This window comes from Sinocyclocheilus rhinocerous, unplaced genomic scaffold (genome assembly GCF_001515625.1).
Source record: "Sinocyclocheilus rhinocerous isolate Xijiao unplaced genomic scaffold, SAMN03320098_v1.1 C36107294, whole genome shotgun sequence".
Lineage (NCBI taxonomy): Eukaryota > Metazoa > Chordata > Actinopteri > Cypriniformes > Cyprinidae > Sinocyclocheilus > Sinocyclocheilus rhinocerous.
Window position 1 is genome coordinate 1 of NW_015773262.1, and position 827 is coordinate 827.

Genomic DNA, 827 nt, shown 5'->3' on the forward strand with positions numbered 1-827 from the left:
GGTGGCTACACCGAGCCAGTATAGAGCGAACACTCGCTCTTCCATTAGCAAGGGGGCAGGGATGACACTATGTAGGCAGGAGAGAAGCTGTTGAGGTGGAAGGTTCTGGAGCTGGAGCAAGGATTCAGGTACAGGGTGAAGTCTTTGGCAGCATACCTTCAGCCCCTCACTTCTCTGGGTGGTCACCGAATCCCCTGTCTGAGTTGCCTCCAAAGCCATTAAGGGGCTCTTCCATTCGCCTGTATTGGATCTTGACAGATCTTGCATGGAAGACAATGCTACACTCTGTTCTCTTACTGACAAAATATCACTATGAGACAGATTGCGGCGAAATTGGGTTGTCTTCAGAGTTGGGTTTGCCTGTGGTCTTAAAGTCAACTCAAATTGGATATGGTGTACAAGAGGAAGATCCTTTGCCATTGAGCACATTTGATTGTACCAAGCACTTCCTCTACCACCAGTTTGTTCCTTCAAAGTGTTTGTAAGCACACGTCCTGCATCCGCCAGCATCCAGGACACTCTTCCTACAAGGCTCCCTAGGCTAGAGCTGAACCCACTTCCCTCTGGCTGGGCTTTGGCTTCTTGGCTCTCAACAGATGTTCTGGATAAAAAGTGCTTGCTAAATTGGCCCCCCATGGTAAGTGGGCTATGCCTCTGTGAAAAGTGCTCCAAGCGAGTCAAGCTAGGGACAAAGGCTGCCCCTCCTTCCGTGGTGGAGTGCCTGCTCTGTATATGGGATTCCTCAGCTAACAAGCTCCCTTCTGAGCCCACGACCGGGTGCCAGAGATACTGCTGCTCGACATCCAGGAATCCAGAGGTCCCGTTAC

At 51.0% G+C, this 827-nt stretch overlaps 1 protein-coding gene across 1 annotated transcript; it reads right to left on the bottom strand.

The window, feature by feature from the left end:
• Positions 1-6: 6 nt before the first annotated feature.
• On the bottom strand, positions 7-822 carry LOC107735515 (uncharacterized; the record flags this gene model as incomplete). Its single annotated transcript, XM_016547171.1, has 1 exon — positions 7-822. A coding segment is annotated over one exon (816 nt), but the record flags the coding sequence as incomplete, so codon positions are not given.
• Positions 823-827: the final 5 nt, after the last annotated feature.